Here is a 25,619-nt window from a genome sequence, read left to right as displayed (position 1 = left end):
CTCTCTGTTTAATGCATGGCGGCCAATAAAATCCAGGAACAGATTTGGCATTCAAACCACTCATGTTCTGACTCAACTAGGGGCGTGTTAAGTCAAGTGAAACAAAGAAATTCTCCGCACACAGCCAGTTTAATTTCCCCTGGCACAAAATGATAACTGCAGATAATGCTGAGTTAATTTCTATGAGCCCTGTGTATGTGATGAAGAGCTTTGTAGGGTCGAGAATTAAGTTTTACTTTCTGAACTTCAGCACACTGACAAACAAAAAGTGCATCTGCCGCGTCCCTTTTTGCTAGTACAGTATGTGCCACAACCACAGAGCGAGAGAGAGGTGAGGTTAGTTCCTTGCCTCTGTTCTTAGTTACTGTCGTGTGCAGACGTGAAAACTCTGGCTTCGCAGGCTTGCCCTAGGGTATATCACAGGCATGAGAAATGTTATGGAAAGACAGAGCTGTATACACTATGCTGCCAAGATGAACGAGAGTCCGTGCTGACCACCTTTCTCACTCATCTGTTATCATATGACTGACCTCTACACAGTTTTCCTCCTGGCACAACATGTCTCCACTATTTCACATGTTGGCCAAATCCCTGAACCTCTCCACAGAAGCATGTCACAGTGACCCTTTTCTTTTTTTTTTCTGATTATAAAGCAGGATGAGAAAGTATCAAAACTCTCAATCCACAGAGAAACACACACAGCCCGTGTTCAGAATCTGTGCCTTTACACGAGCCGCCAGGACTTCTGTACGGTTGTGATGTCATAACTTTAGTATATACTGTATAAGTAGGAAGTGCTGCTACATTGCTGTTCAAGTCATTCCCCGGCTGCAATGATGCCAATAGCGCAGACACGGAAAACCCGTGAACGTTGACCAATCAGAGTAGACTGGGCTTTTTCATTTGTCTCAGACAGAGAGTGAATACAGGTATATGCAGATAGATAGATTTGAACATGAAAGCATGTAAACATGTTCTAGCAGCAACGCAAAATACAAGCATGAACATGAAAATGAGAGTAATATGTCCCGTTTACGTGGAGTAGGTATTGGAAAAGGATTGATGTAAAGCTGGTTTCTCTTGTGAGCTCCCTGCCAGCAGCACATAAATACATTAGTGTTTTTCCCTGCTGTCTCTGTCTCTTTGTGTGTGTGTGTCTTTCTGCAACGCGCCCAACCCTTTCTCTCATATACATGGAAACAAAAGAATAGCAAAAAGAAAACATTGCTTGTCTGTTCTCTCACTCATTCAGTCCATCCAGTCTTCTCTTGTTTCACAATGATCAGGTTTCCTCTTTTCTCTCTCTCTCTCTCTGTCTCTCTCTCTCTCTCTCTCTCTGTCTCTCTCTCTCTCTCTCTCTCTCTCTCTGCTGTAGAGTAGAATAGAAAACTTTATTTGCCATTACACAGTATGGAATGGAAATTTTCCGCTGGCATCCTGGCAACACTGTAAAACAGAGCCAGAAGACTTCAAATACATTAAGTACATTTGTAATATTAACAGTACTCATGGACTCTATGGCAGGAGGTTTTTTAAAGGTCACATTGTCAAAAGTCAAATTGCCATGTCTTTTTTTTTTTAATGACATATGCAGTTGGAGGTGCTATATAAATACTGTTAAAGTACCAAAACGCTCAATCCAGAGAGGAATGAACTAAGTCCATATTCAGAATATGTGATTTTAAACGTGCCGTCAGGACTTCTGTATGTTTGTGATGTAACAACTATACTATATATAATAAAAAGTGCTGCTTTTACGTTCATTCCCCGGCGGAAATGACGGCGCAGAGACGCTGAGAGTGCAGATTTAAAAGACTCGGAAACACTGGCCAATCAGAGCAGACTGGGCTTTTTCAGGAGGGGGTCAAATTATAGGCGCTAAAATGGAGCATTTCAGTCAGAGGGTGCATACAGGTACAGTATATTCAGATGCTAAAAATCTATATATATATATGTATTTAACATTAAAGCATACCAACATTCTCTAGTATAAATTCAAAATACAAGTATTAAGCTGAAAATTAGCACAATGGGGACCTTTTAATATGTTTCTGTTTAGGATGGCCAAAGCAGGGGGCACACATTTTTACAGCCATGTTTTTTTTCTGGCCAGTTGGACCTTGAGCCTCCTGCCAGACAGCAACAGCTTGAACGATGAGTGAAGGGGTTGGGTGAGGTCATTATAGACCTGGTTAAACACCTGGGTCAGCTTGTTCCTATGTCAAACTGAGAGGTTCCCATACCAGGAGACAGTGTTATAGGTGAGAATACTCTCAGTAGACCATGGAAGAAGCTCTCTTTACATTGCACAGGTTTAGAATCGGCCACAACATAACGAGCTGGAAGAGTGTTATGTTTGTCAGAAGCGAGGAAAAAACTCAGGAAGCAATCAACAGGAAGGGTAGGGGTGGGAAATTCTCATCCTGGAGCATGTTTTAGGTTGCTCCCTGCTCGAACACACCTGAGTCTAACAATGTTCAAAACTGTGACAAGCTTCAGCTGCTTGATAACGAGCACATCATTAGAATAAGGTGTCAATCAGGTGTGTTGGAGCAGGGAGACCAGGACTAGAATTGCCCACCCCTGCCCTAGGGAGTGCCTCACAGGGGTGTGTGCTGAGTGGAGGGGCTCATACATAAGTTTCTATTTAGTCAGTCAGAAGGACGACAGATAATGATGCACATTTATAGGGATATATGCATATGGTGATCACATGAGGGCACATATCACAATATTTCTCACATCTTGATACCATACATACATTGAAAACAGTATGGCCTATTGTGTATACAGCTTGTTGTGCTGCCCCCAAGTGGCCAAATGTTCTCTAAATGCAAGTTTCAAAGTATTTTGGCATATCTACTCTTGTATCAAAATGAATATCATATTGATATATTGCCAAGCTTGTATCTCAGGTAATGGGCACACAAAATTCTCAAAGGGAATATGTGTAGGTTTCCATTCTAAATAATTAATTGCATTCCTGCTCAAGTTAAACAGTGGAACCTACGGGAGCAGCGTCAAGTGCTCTTGCATTGTGATTTATGGGTATCATGTTTAGTATTTACGTTGTAAAAAGGCCCCCCTTAGGCCATGCCCGAAGAGTGTTTGCCTCCCAAAACACATTTACACTCAAGCCTTTAGGCTACAAAGCAGTTTGTTTTACAGCACTGCACTGCACTCTGAAATATACAGCCTAAATATTTGTTATATTGTTACGTCCTCTATATATTGTTATTTTTTATATTTGAGGACGTCGAGGGTACCATCATTTTGAAAACTTATTATACACGTAGTAATTCAAGTCTTTCTAATCGTGTTTGTGTATATTTCCTCTTATCTTCCAGACATGAATGACACCTTCAGTGACAACAATGACACAGTCGGGCAGATTGTCCACTACATCATGAGAAATGAAGGTACGTGTCCAAGCCTGCTACACGACAAACGCTCAGTCAATTTATTTTGTTATCTCTTTATAAACCTAACTGTCTATTACACATTGTTCTTGAGGTTCCCTTTTTTGCTCTGGCTGTTTACTGCCTCTTCTGTGAAATCAGACATTACATCTGCTCTCTGTTAATATTTTGGCAAGTACATTGTTACACACTATTCAGGAAGGACGTGTGTGTCAGTTCCTGAGTAGTTGCAGCAGTGTGTATGTGGGACTCAAGTTTAAGGATCTCTGTGGAAGTTCAACACCAGGACAATCTAGCTACTGCAGAGGAATGTCATGAAAAATCAGTAATGACTGTGGTTTACACTGTCGGTCACGTCACTGTTTCTCATCGAAGTCCCTGGAGAGTCTTAGCTGTTAGTTTCACTGAAATTATTTCCCTGAGCTGGAACATGAGGATACATTCATAATAAATCACAGCACTCTCCTTTCACCAAGTAATTGCAGTTCTTTGTTCAGCTGAGTTTATAACTGGCAAAGGGAGAGATAAGGATCAACGCTTGTATTGTGTCGGCTTGATGTGCATAAACACACATGCATTTCCTGACATTGAAGATTACAGCACTTCCTTCAGTGCTAATAAACCTCCCACAGCCGTGGAGCTCTACTAAAATCAGTGCTTCTTTTGAAAGAATCCTCCTTTTATCAGATGCCACAGGTGTTTAGCCATCCTATTGAGCGTTTTGGTGTAGAGCTGCAAAGATTATTTGATTAGTTGTCAATTATTTTGATAATCGATTTATCGGTTTGAGTCACAAGGAAAGGGAAGTCACAATTCCAGCTACTTAAATGTGAATATTTTCTGGTTTCTTTCCCCCTCTATGACTGAATATCTCTGAGTTACGGACAAAATAATACATTTTTACCCTTTAATGACATTTTATAGACCTTTTCAAAGTTGTAAACATTAACATTCCAAATTTGTCCCAGTTTATTTCCTGTTGCAGTGAATGTAAATGACTTCAGCTGACAGGAAGTTAACAAGACAAAGACTGTTGCCTAGCAATGAAATTCCATTGAAAAGGTCTGTAGACCAAACAACCAAACGACAGAATACTCGACGCTAAAAATAATCGTTATATGCAGCCCTATTTTTCTGGCATCTCGGCAATTTTTACTCGCCCCTGTACCAGAAAACATGCTATATTGTGATATATATAATTTTATCAAGATATTAAATTACCTATATCTGGATATAAGGTTTTGACCATCTTGCCCAGTCCTTATTAAGGGTCATTTGTTTGACTCACATGTTTCTCTATAACAAAAAGTTATGACAAAATAAGACAAAATGAAAGTTTTGTAAGGCGAGTGGTTTAGTCAGCACCATGGCAACACAAGTAACAATCAACAACTGTCGAAAGATTTTCATTGAGATGTCGCTAAAGTCTGAAATTGCCTTTTTCCAACTGAGCCCTGCCCACTTCAGACCTGTGAGAAAAGCAAGGACAAAAACACAAATACAAAAATAACAAACTGTTCTGACTTCAGCAGAAAATGAAACGGCGTGTTCACGTAAGACTCATTTGTTCATAGTAAACTGATTTAAGAAAATGTTTTCAGTACTTTGACCAACTCAAAACTGACTAAACCTAGTCTTTCATTAGTCACTCAGTGCCACAGTACTCAAAGGGGAGCTGCGTAAAAATAAAATGACCAAACAGTTACAAGTTCATAATACGTGGGGACTATAAATATCCAGCAGCTACCAAGGATGTTGTTGTAGAGCCCCCCTGTGGTGCCCGATGATATGAGGACGATACGGGCTGACGAGGAGGACCGCGGTCTGAGTCAGACGTTCTCCGTCCACGTTTAGATGAAACCACAACATGAAACCCCCACGTTCCACTGTGTGAGTCATCTCTGTGTCGCAGTACAGCTCAGTACACCCCCCCTAAGGTATGAACAAATTCCTTTATCTGTGCATGCACTGTGCTCACGGGGAAGTCAGTGAATGCATCAGGGCCAGGCCTTAGGGAAATCTGTCTCTGGGAGCAAATTATGTAAATCTATTCTGAGCTGTTTTTCTCTGAGTTGGTGCTACTTTGTCTGGGAGCAGAAGTTGTCGGAGTTGTTGTTCATGTGAAGTAAACGGAAATCAATACAACTGTATTTTCTTAGGCCAAATTCTGTTCTATCTAAATTCTAATCCCTGACCCTTGTACAGAAATTCAACTTTTCAGTCATCTTCTGGAGTTCTCAAACAAAAAAAATTTTTTTTATCCTGTTCTGGCACATTCTTTTGAGGTGTACAGTGACTGTGTTCAGTGAGTGCACGCGGCGTGCAGTTTAATTGTGTAGAGGAGTTAATCTGTTGTAACCATCTTTCAATAAGCGCTCTGCTTTTGAAGTCACTGGAGCGTTCTCCTCGTTATCGCTAATTCCCCAACACTACTTTCATCTCTCTGTTCTTTTCTTCTGTCTGTATAAGTGTGTAACTCTCTCTCCCTCCCTCCCTCCCGCTTTAGCAAACTCAGATGCCCTGAAAGCCATGCTTCATCGTGAAAACAGCATTGACTCTGATGGGTAAGTGTTGTTTTTCCCGGCTGTTAAGTAATAAAACCACCAGATGGCACCATAGCCCTCCTTTCAAGCCCGTTGGTGTCACTGTTGAAGTGACAGCAAATGAGAGTAGCCAGAGCAGGAAATGAACACACACACGCAATCAGGGCTCAATTCTCTTCTGATACTTTTCCAGATTGGCAATGTTTGATTGAGGGCAAGCAGCTGGGGACTCTTCCCCAAATGCCACATGCCCCATATCACTATATTGTGGGATTATTAAAGCATATTGAGCACAGTTGTTGGCTTGTTCCCTTAGTAGATTCCTTGCCAGAACACAGTGAGCGTGACTCCACTTAAAGGGGGAGTATTGGGCAAAGAAACTGTAGTAATCTTTATACGAGAGGCTTAACAAATACGCCAGCCTTACCTGAATTATCACGCAGAAATCCCAAATATGTGCTGGTTTCAAGCTTTTTAAATGTAAGTATTTAATGCTTTTCCATGTTTTATATTACTGTGAATTCATAATGTCGTAAGTTTTGGAAAACACAATTTTGGATATATCTGCTTTGAATCATTGGGATTTCTTTTTTTACTGTCTGACTCTTTTTTTTTTTTTTTAGACCAAAAGATAAATTTAATAATTGAAAGCATGAAGGTCGATAATGGAAAAAAAATTGACGATTCAAAGCTTTTGATTTCTTCAAACGTTAAAGTAATGTGTGCATGAGGTTCTAGTAAGAGCGATGTTCTGCATCTAAAGAGTGTGGTGTCTCTTTTAATTTTGAAACCTTTACTGTTAAAAAGGCCTGCATAATAAAAAGAATTATAGTGCAGCTCTAGACAGGGTCATGTCTAGATGGTAAGCCTAGACATGCGAAAACTATCCTAACCCTAACCATTCAAGGTCAGCCTAACCTTACCCATCTTGCAAGAGTTTTGAAATCTTGGGTTGACATGACCCCTATCCTGCATCTGATGGCCAGGAACCTTTTTTAGCATAAAATGTATTGTGTCCGAAATTGATAACATTCACATTTTGACATTTGAATCTCGAATCAAAGGCCGCCTGCTTGTCACTGTCACTGCATCATAAGAACTTGAGCCGATCGTACGAGCTAGGGATGCCACGGTTCTAAATATAATGCTGAACTTTTCGGTACACCCTCCGCGGTTCAATACGTACTTGTGAGTTGAGTTTTTTTTAGTTTTGCAATAAAATGTCATGTAATTTCATGTGTCCATGCATGCTTCGTATTTCTCTCTGAATTGGCTCTTTCGGAGCTTTAGATGAGCACTTGAATGCAGCATGTGTTCACGCGCTGCGGATGGGGAAACACCTCCCTGCCGAGTAAATATCCGATCACTATGAACAAGTTGGATTGCACTGTGCCATAGTGTACATTTTTCAGCACTAATGTTATTCCTGAACTCTATAACACAACAAAGACATCGAAGGGGAACTGGCTAAAGCACCGAGCGTACCACAGTGAAAAAGTACATTTGCATTTGAAAGTGTCTTTTATTTATTTTGTTATAGCCTACAATACACTTGAATGTGTCTGAATCTAATAAAAAAAAAAAAACAACCTTTGCTCATAAACAAAAGAAATCATTTTGGAATAAATCAATTAATAGCAATTTCTTTCTCCTTAAAGTGTATTTCCAGCGCAAAATCATCCCACAGTCTTTTTAGGATCTTGCATACATCAAATAAGCCATAGAGACACATAAAACGAAGCAGCTACAATGTAGTTAGTGAACCAAGAGTTTATTAAAAGACTTTGAAAGACTTACCTACTGGCCCAGGTACCAGCTCCTCTCATAGTAAAGTCCATTCAAGTCGATTACCAAAAGCAAGGAGCCCATTGAAGCTTTGTTTTAATGTGTAAGGACTCTTCTCATGCTACTGCAGAGGTTTGGTGTTATTTGGAACAGAATTAGTGGTTAAAAAAGACGTTTGAATGCCTTCACCGTACTGCCCCGAGCTAATCAGTGTTAGCCACGTCCGGCTGTTAGCGACTCTACTGGATTCCTCCGTTAATAGTTGTTACACGAAATAAAGTGTCTGGATGGCTTATTTGATGTATGTAAGTGCTGAAAAAGACCACAGGATGATTTTTCGCCGGAAACCGTAATCCAAGAACCAATGTAGTATTGAACCATGGGCCAACTGTACTGTTGCATCCCTAGCATCGGCTGAGATTAGACGTCTTCACTTTGCTTTGCCGCAGAGATAAGGGGAGAGGGAGTTAGGCTGATAGACAGATTGGAGGAGGAGAAGCCTGTGACAGAAGAGGAGTGTGAGTAAATCGAGTCAGTGGAGTATGTTTTTCCTCCCCCTGTCTCCTCCTGTCATCTTTCCCGTCCCGCTACACATTGTTCTGCGAGGAAAGGAGAGAGATAAAGAGAGGAGATGTTCTCCATTGTTAGGAAGAAACAGTGTCGATAGATGGTAGAAGCGTTGCCTCTGCCGGGGATAAGGTATGAAGGTATTCTGCTCTGTCACATTGGGTGTCCTGAGAAAAAGAAATTGGTATTGCACACGTTTGCACTTGCAAAGTGTTTTGCTTCTTCATTCTCTTTCCAAATATCTTTTCCCATATATTTCTATCACTTTTTTTCTCTGCCATTTCCTTTCACTTTTTTGTTCAAATCTCTCTGTAGTACTCCCTCTTTCTCTTGCTGTTACCCTTCATATCTTTTCTCTTTCTCCCAGCCAGGTTGGGCAGTCTGCCAGTGGATCACTTAGAGATGGTGGAACAGGGGGGAAGAGGGGTATTGGCGAGGGTAATTTATGGGACACTTAAGGGGGGGAAAGAGACAGACAGACAGGCAGATAGAGAGGGATAGATAGATGGAGGGAGGGAGGAAAGAAAACATAGAGAAGGATGGAGAGGGACTACAAGAAGGAGAGTGACTGTAGTGTGGCCAGGCCTCACTATCTGCCTCTCCAGATTTGGTACTTAACTTGCCCTCGCCTCAGTGCTGCTCTCTCCGTCAGTAGTCTCCAGTCTCCATCTCCCCACCATCCCTCAGTCCCCTTTTCCTCTGTGCACATCAGTTAATCTCCCCTTTGCCATATCTTTTTTTTTCATATCCTGTTTACAATCATATTTAAGGGTCCCATAATGTAAAAAAGTGAGATTACTATTTATTTTATGATTATAAAGCAGGTGGAGGTGCTGAATAAATACTGTGAAAATGTCAGAACGCTCAATCCACAGAGAAATACACACAGCCCGTATTCAGAAACTTTGTCTTTACAGATGTGATGTCACAACTATACTATATAAAGGTAGAAAATGGTGCTTCAGTGCTGTTATAGCCATTCCCCGGCTGCAGTGGCGGTGCAAAGAGTCCGAGAGTACGGATGCAGAAGGCTAAAACGCTGGCCAATCACAGCAGACTGGGCTCTTTCAGGAGGGGGTCTTAGACAGAGTGAATGCAGGTATATTCAGACAGACAGTATGAGAAAAATAATGTGTTTTTTTAACCGTTATATCATGTAAACATTTTCTAGTACTGTAGAAACCCAGAATACAAGTATGAACCTGAAAAAAATAAAAAATAATATGTCCCCTTTAACTTCCCCCTTGTAGGGTCCCTACCCCCATCAAATAACTAATTAAAACCAAAATGTATCAGAAAAATTAACACTTGAACAAACACCAGCCTGATAAGAATGACCTAAATTGGCAGAAACCCTCTTTGGGAAAAGTTAATTTGAGGTGTACTTTGAGTTTCTACTTTGGCCCATTGTCCCTTCCTCTAACATGGAGGGGGCGGGGTTTATCACTTACACTAACTAGATGCTTTGGCTTCACTGTTTTCAAAAGGAGGAACCAGGAACCTGATTTAATTAATTATAGTTCCAGGATGCTCTCTGGGTGCACCTTTCTTATGGTTCAGGAAGGGTTGCATTTGTGGGGCTGAACGATGCTGATTGGTCAAATACAGATATGGTACAAATAAGGGGCCAGCTCATCTCCTGGGCACTGCCGAGGTGCTGTTGAACGAGACACCGAACCCCCAACCGCTTGGGGCGCTGATCCATTTGGCAGTCCCCTCGCTCTGACATCTCTCCATTAATTGCACATTTATAGGTCCTGTTTGTGCATGTGTGTGTAACCTGAATAATAATAATAACAGAGTGAAAAAATTGAATTTTCCCTTGCAGGATAAATAAAGGAATTCTAAAGGACACCACAGCAACTTAACTCACAAATAAATGGTTGTGTGTGTGTGTGTGTGTGTGTGTGTGTGTGTGTGTGTGTGTGTGTGTGTGTGTGTGTGTGTGTGTGTGTGTGTGTGTGTGTGTGTGTGTGTGTGTGTGTGTGTGTGTGTGTGTGTGTGTGTGTGTGTGTGTGTGTGTGTGTGTGTGTGTGTGTGTGTGTGTGTGTGTGTGTGTGTGTGTGTGTGTGTGTGTGTGTGTGTGTGTGTGTGTGTGTGTGTGTGTGTGTGTGTGTGTGTGTGTGTGTGTGTGTGTGTGTGTGTGTGTGTGTGTGTGTGTGTGTGTGTGTGAGACTGAGGGGGCTGACTTTCACGCAGTGCTAAAGCCGGTCTGAACGTGACCTAATGCTCATTCTCCGCCGTCTACTTGTATCTATATGTACTGTATCTTCTCGTCCTTCTTTGCCCTGTCCGGTCTCTTACAGGCAGTGTTCTCCTCAACACTGACACTGATAAAGGAGACGTAACTCATTATGCTGGCCTCCCTTGACACACACATGCACAGTTCTACATGCTGTATATTATATGAGCACATCAGTGAGTAGAGACACTGTTTGTTCCACCTTTGTGTGTAAACAATGTGAAGAGCTGCTCTCCGGGGTCATAAAACATGCACACAGTTGCTCAAAAAAAATAAGTAAGAGATCAAACAGACTAGTCAGATGGCCTCAATTACTGTTAGCACCCTTTTAAGATAAAGAGTGAATGAAAGTGAAGAGAGAAGCAGTTTGATTTGTATCAGTTTGCCTCCTTACATAGCTAATCCTCTACTGATCAACACCTCACCTGATGAATGCTCATACTCATACATAATTGCTTTTATTTTTGCTTCAAACAATAATCATCATTCAGAGCGATTGCTCTCCAAAAGAACAACATAAATATTAATGTATCATTTCTGCAGTAGTAGGCTGCGATAAAGGAAGTGCTGCAGAATTCATTCAGTTGAATAAATCTCTGTCAAATGAAAATGTTTTGGGCTGAATGTAGGTCAATTAAAGAAGTCTGTGAAGTGTCTCACTTCTCATAGCTGGACAGCCCCCCGTCACACAATACTTTTAGTTTTCTTTAATCTTTAGATGTTACGTGGTGCTGCAACATTCTGCCAAACTATAACAGATTTATTCTCTCTTTGTTTAATAATTATGATGGGGCTGATTTACATTATTTGGCTCTGTTACTAACAATAAGCCATAGTCATCAGCAGCTATCTTGATTACACTCAAAATCATAGTAAGAGTAATTGTGTAGTGTAAAGCATGATTTATTATTAATAATGGTGTCATTACTAAAGTAAAATTTCCACCAAACCTCAAACTTGAACACTGATTCCTGATTCTTCCTCTCTAGACCTCCGCTAACCCCCAACTCTCCCGGCTCTCCCACCCCACCGATGACTCCCATATCCCCGGGTGCACCCCCAGGAGCAGCCAAGCACACCTGCAGCCACCTGCACACCATTGGCGGCTTGGGCGGCCAGAAGAACATCTGCACACGTTGCACCCAGAAGAAATGGCCGCTGATGAGGAGGCCGTCGGCCCGTAAAACGGAAAATCGGCGCAGCCAACACGGAGAGGTCACGGTCCTGGCTGTGGGCAGGTGGGCAGGTGTGTGTGTGTGTGTGTCTCAGTAAAGGAGGCAGAATTTTATTTTATTTTTTGCATCTTTATGATGCTTTTCTTACCTCCCAAATTTCTCGAAATAATACCACACAAGGTGTTTTAATTAGAAGATATATATTTAAGAAGTTTGCCCCAGAGGCATATTGGATATTAGTTCACACACAACAATCAAACATTAACCCCACACTTAATTACACTTTGACACCAGACCAGTGACCTGAAAAATACATGTACGTACGGTCAGGGTGAAGCCTGGGAAAATAGATGCTGCAGGGTTCAGACTGTGTCGAGTTTCTATGTGAAGCTTCACTGGTTAAACCTGTGTCGGGGGAAACGGAGACATTTGGGATATCCAGCAGCATTCTATCAGTTTTTCAGTACAGCCTGTGGATCATCTTGTTACAGACAGAATGTGATCTTATTCTTAGTATGATTTCACGCCGTTGCTTCACAATAAAAGACGGCCCGCGTTTCGACAGTTTAACACTTTTAATGTGAAAGCGAGAGTAAAGAGAGTGAACAGTAAACAGTGAGGCGGATATCAGTGAGATAAAACTATTTCTGGTTTACCTACATGCAAAACATGTATGTAAACACCTCCTTGTGTTTGTGAAGGGAATCTGAATCCAGTACAAATTGAAATCATCATAAATTATGTCAGAAAATGATATGTCTGGCGTATGCTGGATGGATAAGAGTAAAGGGTATTGTATGTTGGTATGGTTCTCTATCTATACTATTGTGTTGTACTGTACCATGTGGCATTGTGCATCAACATTGTGCTGTAGCACATGGCTATTGTTATTGTTGGATATGTCAAGTCAATTGGCAGCTGTTATAAATTGCAGCAGGTGGCAGGGTTGGAGGGGTTTTAGAATTGGTGGGTTGATGAGAGCCTCTACATATGTTGTGTCTGTTGTAGTTGTAATGGTAATATCTTGTCTTGTTTTGTACGTGCTGTTGGACCCCCTCGAAAGAGATTTGATGTCAGTCTTTAAGATGATAACTTTAAGAAAACATCCTTGTTTGTGATGTGACAGCGGATGCTCCTGTGCACACGAATTTGGGGGATTTAAGAGAAAAGCATCACATTTGGAATCACACCCTGGCAGTATGCCACCATTCTAAAAGTGTCCAAGATGTTTAAAGTAAAGAAAACATTTCTCTGTCCACCAGTGAACCCATGAAAGTGTCCAGCCTCGTCCCCGCCACACAGCGTGCGCTCTCATCATCCTTAATGTCGTGCTGCGAGCTGATTGGGATGCAGAGAGGTTGCATTTCATTTGCGCACCCTGATGAATGCCGGCGTACGCAGAGGGTCAGCATGACCTGGATAGGAATATTCATTTGCTGATTTAATTAAAGTTTTTGCGTGTGGGAGTGTGTGTGTATCTAGAGTGGGTTGGTGGAATAGAGAGGTGTAAAGTTTAGGTCACAGGGGTATTATCACACAAATGAGAATAGCTGATACCGACTGAGTTTATGCATTAAAGGAGTGTTTCCTTTGGGTTGTTTTTTATATTGCTTTTGATGTAAATACACTATTTACAAAGTGAACAAATCAACAACAAAGATAGTTTAACTTTTCCAACTAGTGGTTCCCACAAAGAGAAAGAGCAGGAGTAATGAGCTAACTGTGCAGCGAGTGAGACCTCAGCTCTCATTTCCCAAACTACCAAAAAAACATTCAAAACATTGTAATTTTTTTGTCGCCCCTCAGGTTCCGGGTGACGAAATGTGAAAAACCAACCAGGGAGAGGCGGACGATGCTAATATCAGACTCCAATGGGAGTGTACCTACATCTCCTACGGAGGTGGAGCCCAAGAGCCGGACGACGTCTACGGACGTGGAGCCCAAGAGCCGGACGACGTCTACGGACGTGGAGCCCAAGAGCCGGACGACGTCTACGGACGTGGAGCCCAAGAGCCGGACGACGTCTACGGACGTGGAGCCCAAGAGCAGGACAACGCCTACGGACGTGGAGCCCAAGAGCCATACGACGTCTACGGACGTGGAGCCCAAGAGCCATACGACGTCTACCGAGGTGGAGCCCAAGAGCCGGGTGACGTCTGAGTCCCAGCAGGTCTGTATCCTGGAAACTTCGTCATTCCCATCGGACTCCTCCTCACTCACACCCTGTGTGTAAATAAGCGCTGCTTATGTATGCAAAACTATTTGTGTGTTGACTGGCTTGTCTGCTCTTTCAATGATATGGTGATTAATGACAAAAAAAACAAACAGAGAATGTTATCTTTGATCATTAATAGCACACAATATTTAGCACTGTTTTCATATATGTTATAACTGACTTAGGGCTCCAACTTAGAACTATTTTCATTGTCTATTATTGAACTGATTTATTATATTGATTAATATTTCAATTGTTTGATCTCTACAATGTCAGAAAGTAAGTTATAAGGGAAAGTTAATGTCATGAATATTTAAATAATTAAACATTCATGATAAAGAGCCACTTAAAAATCCAACCGCAGTAATAATTAAACTCCAGCACTGCTGCTTTCTGTTTACATCACAGGAAGTGTGCTCATGAAATTACAATGCTCCAGGTGATCACGAGCAGCCTCCGCTCGTCTCTCCGCAGTGTTTCATTTATTGTTAACATGAGTGTGCAGAGGAGTTTTGTCTTCCTGTTGACGCTGCTATTGAACAGAACAACGATTCTTTAGTGACTAAAAATCATCAAAAAACATTCAAAACCAAGGCTCCCAATGATTTATGATCACATGTAATGTTCATGTATACAGTTGTTGTGGAGGCGCTCACCCTTTGGTTTCTGGTAGATTCTAATATGTCGGGATGCACCGATCGGATTAGTCAGCTCGTTATCAGGCCTCATATATTATTAATGGGATTCATTAAACAGTTCCAGTGGATTGGCCAACAGCACACTGGAAACTTCTAGCTGGCTAATCGGCTAGCACGTATGCTACAGACTAAAGCTAGCAACCTAGAGTGCCATGAATGAACAAAGTGAACAATTGCCAGTTAGCTTGATACATTTACCTGGCATGCTAAGGTATCTATGGTATAACTGATGCCAAACTAGACTGAACGCCCTATATTTTATCAGACAATGTTTAACCCTTTTATAGGTTGAATTGTGCTCAATTTGGACTGTTTTTTGAGTTTATACTTCTGTTTAAATGTCAGGGAAATTAGTCGTTAGTAACATCCTTTATTTCAACAAGACAACTTCATAAACCCTTTAAAAACACATAAGCCTAAAAAGGTTGATGTTGATGTATGAACTCCCATACTTCAGAAAGGATTTGTAGTCACCCTGTGTTCACAGTTTGTTTTTTCAGGCTTGGTAATATGAGAGATGAGAGTCTATTTAAAATTCAGCAGCCTTGACTGAATCAATGTCAAACCCATATTTGTTTAAGGTGGAGAAACATCACACTCATGTTTCAAAGATGGTACAAATGCAAAGAATCCATTTACTGCTTGAAAACACATTCAATGTTTGTTTCATTCCGTACTGTCAGTTCATATTGACTTTTAGCTTTCGCATATTGACAAAACCCTGAAACAACCTGGTGGCAGAACACGCCTAATCTGAAGATTAATAATGCTTATGTTCCATATAAATCAAGATTATTTCCTTCTACAGGAGCAGACAGACAACTTGGACAAAGAGAAAAGATAGGTAATGTGTCACGTTTTCATCAGATGCATCTGTGTCTTCTGTTTCTTTGTCTTAACCTTTATTCCTCCCTTCTACAGTTTTTCTAAGAGAGGGGAAAAAAAAAAACACACACCTGGACCCAAACAAGAACATTAAAACATCAGCGCTGGAGGAGCAAAGTCGACCAGGGAGTCGTCCCTCCACATTCCTGCACGGGAAGCCAAACGTGCTGCTGATGATGAGGACACCGGTGGCCAGAGTGACGTACAGAGTCACACCAGCCAAGCAAGTTATTTTACAAGCAGAAAAGAGAGAATGTGTCTATTTGTGACATTTACTCCTAAAATAGATTCACAATAGTGCCTTGTTTAAGCAGGGCGGCTGCTTTATGTCAAGGAAGCCAAAACCAGGGCTTTCCACATGAACTAAGGATTTGTTACTCAATATGCAGATGATGTGTGTACATATGTTTTTGTATGTGTGAGTAAATAAAGTCAGTTAATTCATAAAACTACACCCCAGAAACAGATACAGCCAGTCTGAGATGAATTGTAGGTTGTCATTCTCAAACATGGAAGCCGGAACAAGCTGATAGTAGCAGTCGCAGCACCGGGAAGTAGACTGGAGCACCATGTCACTGTGTGCCTTTTGAGTTTACCTTCCAATGTGACCTCTAATGAAGAAGAGAGTGCAGTATTCAAACGCCTCATTAGCTCGGTTACTGTTACTTTACTGCTCACGCCGTGTTTTCTCTTAAAGTGACAGTGTTATTTTTACATTTACATAAAACCGTATCCTGAGACGTGAGGTCCGTCTGCTTCAGCCAGAGAGAGATTTTCCGTGTGTAATTTCCCATGTGTCAGATAGGTGATACCTAACTGTTTAACTTTATTTTTTGACATATTCTCAGCTGTTGTTTTGACTAACGGTTGCCGGTTTACCCAACTTTAAGCTTTATTTTGGTCTCCACATGGGCGTTTACCTGGCAGAGAATGCATTTGTTGCATTGTGGGAAATGTAGGATCAAGTGTTTTGAAGCTTGTCCCATACTAGAGACTAAAAGTTTTCTGGGCCTTTGCTGCTTTGATTTTTTAAAGCTAGATCGCTCTTTTTTTATTTGACTCATATGAGTCCTACAGTTTTACAGAGGTGCGATATTAAATCGCTGGAGTAGCCCTTTAAAGACCCGTGTGAGGTCATCCAAATCATCCACACATTTTCCCATATATTTGTAATCACCTTGTATCATTTAGCCTTGTTTTCTACCAACTTGTGAATGTCATTTAATTGTGCCTCATTTAAAAACAACAACATACATATACCTGTTGTTATTCATATTTTGGGACAGTTTGCGCTGTTTTTATTGATGTGTAATGAAATAAATAAAGACAACTAATGCATATCATACTATAAATAATTCATTTTGTTGTCATTTAACGGTCCTATTTTGTAAAAAGGTGACATTTATATTTCCTTTTTTATTATAAATGTATTGAGGTGTTGGTAGAGAAGTCCTGATACCCTTTTGAAATAGTCACTTTTTTTGTTTTATGGACTGAATTGATAATACATAAAAAAAATATAGTTTTCCAGCGTGATTTACACATTTTGCTTTAAATTCAAGAGAGGGTATAACCAATCACCTTCCAGATCACACACCAAGTTAAATGGCCTCCACCTGACGTCAACTGTGGTGTTTTTGATTTTACTTCAGAATAAAATAATTTTTTTCTTAAGGATTCATCTCCTTTAGAGCATGGAAACACAAATAATCCTATGGTTGGAAAGATGCTTTGAAAAGAGCTCCTGGATAAAGTTGTGGATAGGCACAAGTTAGGAGAAGGATATAAGAAAATTTCAAAGGCTTTAACTTTCTCTGAGTACAGTTCAGAGTATTGTCCAGAAGTGGAGGCATATGGCACCACCCAGACCTCACCTAGATCGGGCCGCCCCTCTGAGCTGGATGACTGAGCCCGGAAAAGATTGATCAGAGAAGCTACCAAGAGACCCATGGTGACCTTGAAGAAGTTACAAGTCTAAATGGCAGAGGTTGGTCGATCTGTGCATGTGACAGCAATTTCACAAGTTCTACATGTTTGGCAGGGTGGCAAGAAAAATGCTTTTCTGAAAAAGTGTCACACTGAGTCTCTTAAAAAACATATTGAAGATTCTGATGCCATGTTGAAAAAGGTTGTATGGTCAGATGAGACCAAAATTGAACGTTTTGGGCTGAACTATGTACAGGCGCTAGAACGGAGCGTTTCATACAGAGGGTCAATACAGATATATTCTGACAGACAGGATGACGAAAAATGGGTTTTTTAACATTAAAGCATGTGAACGTGTTCTAGTAGAAGCCAACATACACGTATGAACCTTACAAATGAGCATATGTCCCCTTTAATCCCACACTATACCAGTTTAGACGTTAGTACACTGGAGTCCACTGACCTGCCGGCTAACTTCTCCCTCTCCTCCCTCATCTGAGCAAACCATCCGTCTTCATATTCTATTCTTTCTCATTTCCCCCTCTCATCTCTTCACCTGCCTCGCTCCTTCTCTCCCTTTTTGGCAGTGTAATGAAAAGATGATTTGTCTTATTCATCCTCTAGGAGGTGGTCCGACGACCTCGGGCTCTCCATCATATCATATCACAGATAATGGAAACGAGACGGAGAGGTGTTTTGGGCATTAATAATCCCTGACTTTTTTGTCTCCTCTTGACCTCCCGAGTCTTATCGGGTTCACTTGCACAGGATCCACGTTCCCGACCTTAAAGAGACCGTAGAATACCGGAAGAAAGGATACAAATCTGTTAATCACATTTATTACTTACACTAAATTATTAACAGATCCTGAGCTACTCTGACCGACAGCAAAGGATGCCATTACACACGTCTTCTGAGCGACAGCACACTACACTGGCAGCAAAGATTCCAGCCTGATACCGTGAAATTACAGTAAATAACCATATTAAATTACAGTATATTCAATGTAATTTAACTGATTTTGACTTTAAAATGTGCTCTGTCGTTTTACAGTTTATTACATGTAATTATGTGGCACGGTTATTTACTGTAATTTCAAGGAATCCGTCTGGAAACTTTGCTGCAAGTCGTTCTTCTGTTTTTTTGTTGTTTTTTGACAGTGTAGGTGACGTCACCCCACCCATGGCTTTAGCCTCAAAGCAAACCTGCCTTTTATAAACACACACACAGAGGGGCTTTGGGGTGTTAAACCTGTCTGACAGATGCGGTTGACAGTGCAGGACATGAATAATCAGCGCGAGAACCTGGTGCAAATATTGACTCCAGTGGCGTGTGTGTGTGTGTGTGTGTGTGTGTGTGTGTGTGTGTGTGTGTGTGTGTTTAGCTCTTTCTGGGTGTTGGGTGTCACCAGTATTATGAAAAGGTTTCTCACACTACATTAAATCGACTGAAAAATTCCACAAGGAAATTAGGCATGCACATAAAAAACTGCTATAGATATTAATAAAGCTCTGTTCTGTCTCTTTTGCATGACTTCATAAGCAGTTAATTTATCTCAGGCACTGAATTATTCAGGCCTCCAGGCGACAGGGTTCCCATGCCGATGCCAGGCTAAGTGCCCTACATCTTATCTTTGACGCTGGATATCAGCCAAGAGGATGGCGCTCTGGCTCAGGAGAAGCGGGGGGAGTGTTTTGTAGGGAACTATTTGGGAGCAGAGGGAGAAAGTCTAGTCAATGTTTAACGCTTTTAGAACTACATCGGGCCTGTAAACGCGTTGACCTTCTGAAATGGCTCACTGCCCACCTTCCTTTGACTCAAATACTGTTATTCCAGTCCACTCACATGTTTTGACGGCAGCGGCTGGGAAATGGTTTACAGAGAATCTTAACCAGAGTTAAAGCGGCACTACGGGACTTCTGAAGCTACAAAAAGCCCTTTTCACGAATTTTTCACAAATCAAAACTCATGAGCAATAAAACTCCCCTTTGTTCAATTCAATACACTCAATAGTTTAGCCTCGCAGCCCTTCTTGGTGTGGTGTGAGCAGCAGCTTATGGTATGGGGCCTATTTTAAGCCTGTGATCTTCTCTAGTTGTGCTACTGCCAAAATGTACGGAAATTCAAATGTAATATTTAACCGGAGTGATAACAGCTCATTTCTGGGGCAAATTCCAAAACACGGTGGACTATTTGGGTCTCCTTCTCAGATCATTTAAAGGGTAAAGATACCATTTCATGTTGACACTGATTAATGCGTTTTCTGCCCAGTGGGTGCGTTAGAATAATCCTGTATTAGGTGATATTTCCTCTTTAAATAAAGTCCTAGCCATTACTCTGAGACAAGGGAGTGTGTGTGTGTGAGTGTGTGCCATCATTAACTCCAACAAAGCCTTGAGAAAAACAAACATGTTAACCAAGCACACACACACACACACACACACACACACACACACACAGACCTTGGGGACTCTCTGCAGCCGGCTGCCTAATGGACCTAATAAAAACAACATGAAGGAATCTGACACACAAGTGCTCTTTATTTGTCTCCATCTACATTCAACAAATTTCGCTTGTTGCGGGGTGAGGCTGATTGATCACTGCGAGTCAGTGGGATGACATCGACAGCGAAGGTTACTGAGAGCTAACTTAATGGAAAACTAGATAAAAAGGTGAACTCCATTTCCTGCTTTCGTACAGGGATGTCAGGGGTCATTCACTCTGTTTACTGTCTCTCACACACGAATGATCAGCATATCAGATCATCTCTGATGTCACTTTTACGGCCCTTTTTGTGGTTCTCATGCTTTCAAGTAAGTTGAAATATTAAAGGTCTATAGTCCTATAGTCTATGGTCCTATAGTGTAAAAAGTGTCCATTTCATTAAACAACTACTAAATACTTCATTAAAAAAAATGCATTCACCCTGCCATGCAGCTGTACAAGAGCCCCAACTCCTGCTGCAGAAAACATCCCCTAAACCACGACACTTTGGGTTCAGTCTTTCCCAAGCCCCCACCACAGCCACTTCCTGATTGATCCAATCAGGAAGTGCCAAAAACGGCAGTTCTCTGAGTGTCCACTAGGAGTAGTTTGCACAATAGAGCAGTTTCTCATTTACCCTCGTGATAAATATGTTTTTCACAGCATAATTAAACCCATTTAAGAAGTGGTACAAAAAAAACATTCTAGTCTGTGTGTTTAGGTCATATCTCCATGACAACACTGAGGGCGTGGATTTTTGGTACCAGGCTATTTTTTATTTTATTGGAGGTTAAAGTTTATGAATAATTAGGAGCGCGGCCTCTTGAGTGACAGCTAGCCTCTGGCCCTCACTTCTCCTCGGAGGCTAGTTTTCAGTATTAGCACCCTAACCGATCATCTCCACCCGGACTGCGATCATTTGTGTGGTGGTGTTACTATAAGTGACAAGATGGTTTGCTCTTCGATTTACTGTACCAACAGATGGTTTAGGAACACAATGTGTGTTATGGAGCTTAATTTTTGTCAATGTTTTAGCGCACAAAACAATGACTTAAGAGCGATGTATTTGATTTCACACGCACAGATATTAACCATCGCAAACAGATTTGAATCCGTTGATCTTAACAGGATCTGCTCTCACTTCGCGGGAGAGGCAGCTTCCACTCGCTCGCGGAGTGCTTTCTATGCTGCGGAGAAAGATTTTCACACTTAGGGGGCGGAGTCACTAGTCATTGATTGGCAGCTCTCAGGGAGCCCGGGGTTGCCAGGTTGGAGAGTTTCGCCTTTAGGATACCGGCAAGAGCTTCTGTCTTATATATATACATATTCACATGATATAGTGATGTGCAATAGATTTAAAGCAGCGGCTGGCTTGACCACAGCAGTCTCTTGCTGGTATCATATGCGTGAAACTCTCCAACCTGGCAACCCCGGGCTCCCTGCGAGCTGTCAATCAAAGTCCAGTGGCTCCGCCCCCAAAGTGTCAAAATCTTTCTCCGCGGGCATAGAAAGCAGATCCTGTTGAGCTCAACGGATTCAAATCTGGTCACAATGGTTAATATCTGTGCGTGTGAAATCAAATACATCGCTCTTGAGTCATTGTTTTGTGCGCTTGACAAAAATTAAGCTCCATATCGTTCCCTCCCGGAAAAAAATCTCAACATTGCCTTGCATTACCGTTTATCTAGTAACGTGTTCTGTTAGCCTAGCTCCCAGGTGGCGGTGGTAATGTTGCTAATTCAGGAAACATTGGCCAGATGGACGTATCTCCCTCCCCCCAACGTCACATACATGCCCTTTTTTGGTAAGAGGAAATGAGGCGGAGTCAAAGTCTGACAAGATGCCGACTCCCATAGGCGAGTACGATTGGGTCAAGTTGAGAGAACGGACCCTGATGGAGAGGCTATGTCCATTTTTTACACAGTTTATAGTAAATACAGGTATATTGAGACAGACAGTATGAGAAAAATAACATTAAAGCATGTAAACATGTTCTAGTAGAAACCCAAAATACAAGTATGAACCTGAAAATGAGCAGAATACGGGGCCTTTAAAGGGTAAGTCTGGTAAATTGTTGGATTCACTGACTCAATTCTAAACTCATTAGCCTCAATTTGCATTGACTATATATTCATTGCTCTATGTTGTGTCATTGATGCTGCTAAAATTAATTCAATTCCTTGTTTACATTTGTTTTATTATTTTTTCCAATGCTTTTAAGTACCCTGTTGCTGAATTATATATTATATTATATAACTATACAAATAAACTTGCCTTTCCTTGCCTTATATTTAATTTCATTATAAAGAACTCCTATGAAAATAAAACAATTAATTTATCCGGCTATCATCAAGTTTCTCATAGTTTTCAACATGGGAGGTTTCAGATATCAACATTAGTTTGAAATGTTTTAAGTCTCTGTCGGTTTTAGCAAACATTACTCAAAGTAGAGTAAATAGACCATTTGTCTGGGACTATTTTCAGCTGTGGATTAATACACATTCGGTGGACCAGTTTATTTCTAAGGCAGCAAGACTTTTGTTAGATTAAGTCAAATGAATCTACAGTGGACGTGTTCATTGTAACAAAGTAACCTGATACCTAACAGTGGCTTATTTATGTGTTTTTAATATCTCACAAGTCAATGCTAAGAATAATAAAAACATCCGATTTTTAAAAAGTATTATTCCGGACACTTTGATCCAACCCAGGTGTTTAATCAAAAAGCCAAGGTGTTGGATCATTAGATCATCAGGACAAATGTTTGACAAAAGGAAATGATAATGACATCAAATAGAGCACACCTGTGCCTGTTCACGCAAGTTTACATGGGAAATGTAGTTGACAGTTGTTGTTCCCAAGGTTCAAATACAAAGGAAGCTCCACGGATAGATCACAAAAACTGAGCATCACAACTTTTGATATGTTTCTGTATTGTTTTGATTTCTCCACTGCTTTCTATATTAATGTATTTCAGTTTTAGGCCTTTGGGAACCACCTTTGTAAACTACATTTCCCATGTGTACCTGTGAGATCAGGCACAGGTGAGCTCTATTTGAAGCCATCATTATAAGCCGTGAGATTCCTCGTTGTCAGATATTTGCGCTGATGAAGGTCTGGAGACCGGAAGCTTTGCTTTCTCTTCCGATACCTGGGAGACTTTATTGTTCTAGATGGGATCCTTCTTGTTCTTGCACTTCATGAAATATATATATTAAGTATATACTGTGTATAGGTACCAACCTTATGCTTTAAACGCTTCCCCGTGGGTTGGTACCCTTTTTTAGACCCTTATAAACTAATAAAACTGTCAATGCCCTTCAGATAAAGCCAAATAGAGATAAGAGATAAAATAAGAGTGATTATCAGCAAACCATAGTGGAGCTTTTACCTGACAGAGCTCTTGGACGTATGCTAATGTGCCAACAAAACAAGTAAACCTGTATTTATTTTAGGGATCTTTACTTTGGACTTCATTACTCCTTAACTATATTATTCCTAGCTTTCCTACAGTGTTATGTTTAATTTACTTATGATTTTAATGCTTTTAAATAAGCAGCAGAATCACATGCTCCCCCATTGGCCTGATGCATTTTTCAAACCCCTACAGGTGCATAAAACAGAAAAAAGCCTTTTTAAAGCCAAGAAAATGCATTGAAATCCTGCACAAACAAGGCTTAGTTTCCGAGAAGTTCACACTTTGGAGGTGGAAAGGTGACATAATCTACCTTTCTGTGTATCTTTGAAAGGATCAAAGTAATGTGGTGACGCACAAGCCGAGCTCAGCACTTGATGAGTCACTGGTTTGATTAAGCAGGAACTCCACAGCAGATCCTGTTGCCATTGTGCTCCACGGATGCAACTTTCTTTTCTCATTTCGAGAGACAATCCCACTCTGTGGTGCAAACATTTTGTGTTTCTGGAGAAGAAACCAGCCTTATAGATGATGTGATTCCTAAAAAAGAAAATCTTGATACATTTGTTCACATCATTAGCTGGTCAGACTAATGTGAATCAAATGACTCGTCAAATCAGCTACGGTCTGAATGTGGTTTTGCTCTTTTTAAAGAATTACGCGCAGAAGAACGAGCTCCTTTGTTCTCCAGCTTGTGATCTAGCTGCTGACTAAACAGTCACACCACTGTAAAGAGACACAGCTAAACTGTGAATATATTCATACACACACGTACACACACACACACACACATACAGGCCTCAGTGTGGACCGCAGGTTGACAGTCCATCACATTGTGTGACATTGTGAAATCTTCCCTGGAGTCTCATGTGGTTTTGCTGGGAAGTTTGAAACTAAAGGGGATTTGATGCAAAAAAGAGAAACTACATGGGGGAAAAAAAAATACACTTTTGGAAGCAAAAAGCAATTTTAAAAAGCTATTTGACCAAAACACTTGCATTTAAAATGCATCGACCCTGGCTGGAAAAAGTCAAACTGCAGAGAGAGCCGTGTTTCAGGCTTTAAAATAATGTGCTATAATTGTGAGATCCATGGCGAGCAATTACAGTGACGAGCGAAGAGCGAAAGGGGTGACGAGAAACGGGAGTGGGTGAGATGAAGAGATAAATGTCCAAAGAAAAGGCTAATTTGGTATCACCAGGCCTCAGTTCTACCTCCCGCACTGACAAAGACACGGAGACAGAACCACTAACGGCGCCTCCTGCTGTGAGGAGCCTCAGTCAGGCAGTCAGACGAGCAGGACTTTTTTTTTGTTCGCCCAGTTAGTTGTGGAGGTTTCCAAGGTGCTCAGCCTCTAATGGTTCAAACAAAAAGCCCTGAGGTGTTCATTAGCCGAGGCCCCGGGGCCCGGGAGGCTCGAACTGCTGCGATGGCGAGGTTTAAACGCCAAAGTCCCACAGCGATCGCACGTTTGTAAAAAGGGAAGGAGGGAAGGAAGCACTCGTAAACAAGCATTTGATGTCAAGCAGACTCAGAATCTCCAAGAGGGATTGGGACTATCTCTTACCGCTTTGCAGCAAGACAAAATGAAACACAGCTGATAAGGCGTTAAGAAATGAATTAGGCTACGCTAAAAAAAAAATGGACCTAAAATATCAGTGAATCCAAATTTGATTCTGATTAATATTCACTTGCAGTTGTGAAGTTAATGCAACTTTTTCTCCTCAAGTTCAACTTTTGACCTACAAGTTTGCACCGAAATGAATAGCAAGCTGACCTGAGGGGAGGGAGAACCAGAGTCCAAAATGAATACTATAATTTACATATTTTATTTCATATTAGCTGTGTTCCACCCACAGCCTGTATAAAAATATCAGGCCTTAAATAGGTTTAAATATGCTGTGAAAACGGCCTGTTTAACATGGGGGTCAATGAGAAATTGCTCTATTATGAAACCTGCCCCTGGTGTACACTTGGGGAACTGCATTTTGGCGCTTTGGTATTGATTCAACCAGGAAGTTGCTGTTGTTGGGGCTGGGTTTTTATAGGGGAAAAAGGAAAAAACAAATACTACATTTATATGAATCTCTGATATTATTGATAAAGCAAAGAAAAACAGCAAAAAATGGCATGCTAGGGATTTGCAATGTATTCAGGCTAAGCACTAGCTTACTATGCTAACACAGACACAAAAACAGTACCATCAAAACATCTTTAGGTCTCCAAAGACGACAAAAGTCAGTAACAGAAATAGGTTAAATAAAT

General features: G+C 41.1%; 1 protein-coding gene across 4 annotated transcripts in view; it reads left to right on the top strand.

The window, feature by feature from the left end:
* Window positions 1-16,846, top strand: part of rell1 (RELT like 1) — a 29,978-nt gene extending 13,132 nt beyond the window's left edge. Inside the window, exons 3-9 of one of the 4 annotated variants that reach the window (XM_083937480.1) lie at window positions 3,348-3,419; window positions 5,926-5,983; window positions 11,546-11,794; window positions 13,538-13,796; window positions 13,863-13,901; window positions 15,453-15,488; window positions 15,566-16,846. In XM_083937480.1, the coding sequence (XP_083793606.1) occupies window positions 3,348-3,419; window positions 5,926-5,983; window positions 11,546-11,794; window positions 13,538-13,796; window positions 13,863-13,901; window positions 15,453-15,488 (713 nt within the window). In that variant the 3' untranslated portion in view covers window positions 15,566-16,846. Of the gene's footprint in view, window positions 1-3,347; window positions 3,420-5,925; window positions 5,984-11,545; window positions 11,795-13,537; window positions 14,886-15,452; window positions 15,489-15,565 lie in introns of those variants that run through there. The other 3 variants (XM_083937478.1, XM_083937479.1, XM_083937477.1) reach the window with 3 other exon arrangements.
* Window positions 16,847-25,619: the final 8,773 nt, after the last annotated feature.

The sequence above is a fragment of the Echiichthys vipera genome (assembly GCF_963691815.1).
Source record: "Echiichthys vipera genome assembly, chromosome: 22".
NCBI classification, from domain to species: Eukaryota; Metazoa; Chordata; class Actinopteri; order Perciformes; family Trachinidae; genus Echiichthys; species Echiichthys vipera.
This window is presented reverse-complemented; position numbering and strand designations above follow the sequence as displayed.